The sequence below is a fragment of the Suncus etruscus genome, chromosome 10 (assembly GCF_024139225.1).
Source record: "Suncus etruscus isolate mSunEtr1 chromosome 10, mSunEtr1.pri.cur, whole genome shotgun sequence".
In the NCBI taxonomy this organism is placed as follows: Eukaryota; Metazoa; Chordata; class Mammalia; order Eulipotyphla; family Soricidae; genus Suncus; species Suncus etruscus.
This window is the reverse complement of record NC_064857.1, coordinates 70,553,454-70,554,956: the sequence shown is the minus strand read 5'-3', so window position 1 is coordinate 70,554,956 and position 1,503 is coordinate 70,553,454. Positions and strand designations below refer to the sequence as shown.

The 1,503-nt window shown below is 49.4% G+C and overlaps 1 protein-coding gene across 1 annotated transcript in view; it reads left to right on the top strand.

The window, feature by feature from the left end:
* Positions 1-473, top strand: part of CPLX4 (complexin 4) — a 15,434-nt gene extending 14,961 nt beyond the window's left edge. The window contains exon 3 of the mRNA XM_049782062.1: positions 244-473. Within this exon, the coding sequence (XP_049638019.1) occupies positions 244-473 (230 nt within the window). The remainder of the gene's footprint in view (positions 1-243) is intronic.
* Positions 474-1,503: the final 1,030 nt, after the last annotated feature.

The window sequence follows — 1,503 nt, the reverse complement described above, 5'->3', positions numbered from 1 at the left end:
TGACCTGTGCTGTTTGTTTGTACTTGGTGCTGTGTGTGCTGAGTGCCCGTTCTAGCCCTTTCTAGCCCCTTCTAGCCTTAGGGTCTCACTCACATAGGGATCTCAGTGCTGAGGTTTGCACCTCCTGGCGTGATTCTCAGTATCTAGCACTGCAGCCCAAGCCTGTGTGCCAGCTCCATTCCTCCTCCCAGGCCCTTGAGTCCCACAACACCTGACCTGCCCCTATGTGCTCCCTCTCTCCGCAGAGTGAGATGGATGAGAACCAGATCCATATGGCTGGAGACCAAGTGGACTTGCCTGAAGATCTTCAGAAGATGGTGGATGAGGATCAAGAAGAGGAGGAGGACAAGAACTCAATTCTCAGGCAGTTACAGAGTCTTCAAAACATGGACTTAGACACCATGAAGGAGAAGGCGCAGGCCACCATCACAGAAATGAGGCAGACTGCGGAGCAGAAGTGTTCCGTGATGTGAGCACACATGGTGGGGGTGGGGGAAGGTTAGCTGGGGGTGGAGGTGCCCTCTGACCTGCAGACAATGCTCTGACAGTGACAGTGTAGACTGCTGTGGTGAATACACTGAGAAAAACCATGCTAGGGCTGGAGCAGTAGCACAGTAGATAGGGCACATATCTTGCTTGTGAAAGTCCCAGGTTCGATCCCTGGCATCCCATATGGTTCCCCAAGCATCACCAGGAGTGATTTCTGAATGTAGAACCAGGAGTAAGCCCTGAGCACTACCGAGTGTGGCCAAAATTTTTTTTAAATAGAATAATAAAAACAAGCCAGATCAATGGCACAGTGGGTAGGGTGTTTGCCTTGCACACGGCCAACTCAGGACCAACCCAGGAATGATTTATGAGTGTAGAACCAGAAATAACCCCTGAGAGTAACCCTTAAACACGGCCGAATGTGTAGCCCCTCAAATATAAATAAAATCGACACACTTCTAGTCTTTTGTATATGACTTCAAGTTTTTTAATTTTGAAAGTCTGGTTCTGTCTGTCCTGTATCACTGACCCTGGGGCCTGTGCTGCCCACACCATGCTGGCATCCATTTATGAGTCTTAGTGTCTAGAACTTGTGTGTAATTCAGCTCACCGGCTGCTTTGGTTTCTCTCTGCACCAGTCCTGAATCAAATCATCTAGTTTTTGTTTTTGCCATCTGACTCATTTCACTTCAGTAATGTCCTCTAGGGGCCAGGAGATGGTACAGTGATTAGGGTACATGTGTAATTTGTGTCCAACCCAGGTATGATATGCATACGCCCTAAGTATTACCTGGTCTCCCAGACATGGCCAAGTACAGCCCTAGAGATGCCCAGATACCACCTAGACAGTCCAGGAAACCTCCACCACAGCCTCAAACCCTGCACTGAACCACACGTCCTGTTGGCAGAGACTCAATTGAACCGCATGCCCTGTTGGCTGAGACTCCAGTCAATTATCTCAAGCTCCTCAACAGCATCCACCACGCCACTAGAGGGCACTAGCTAAGAGCTGGT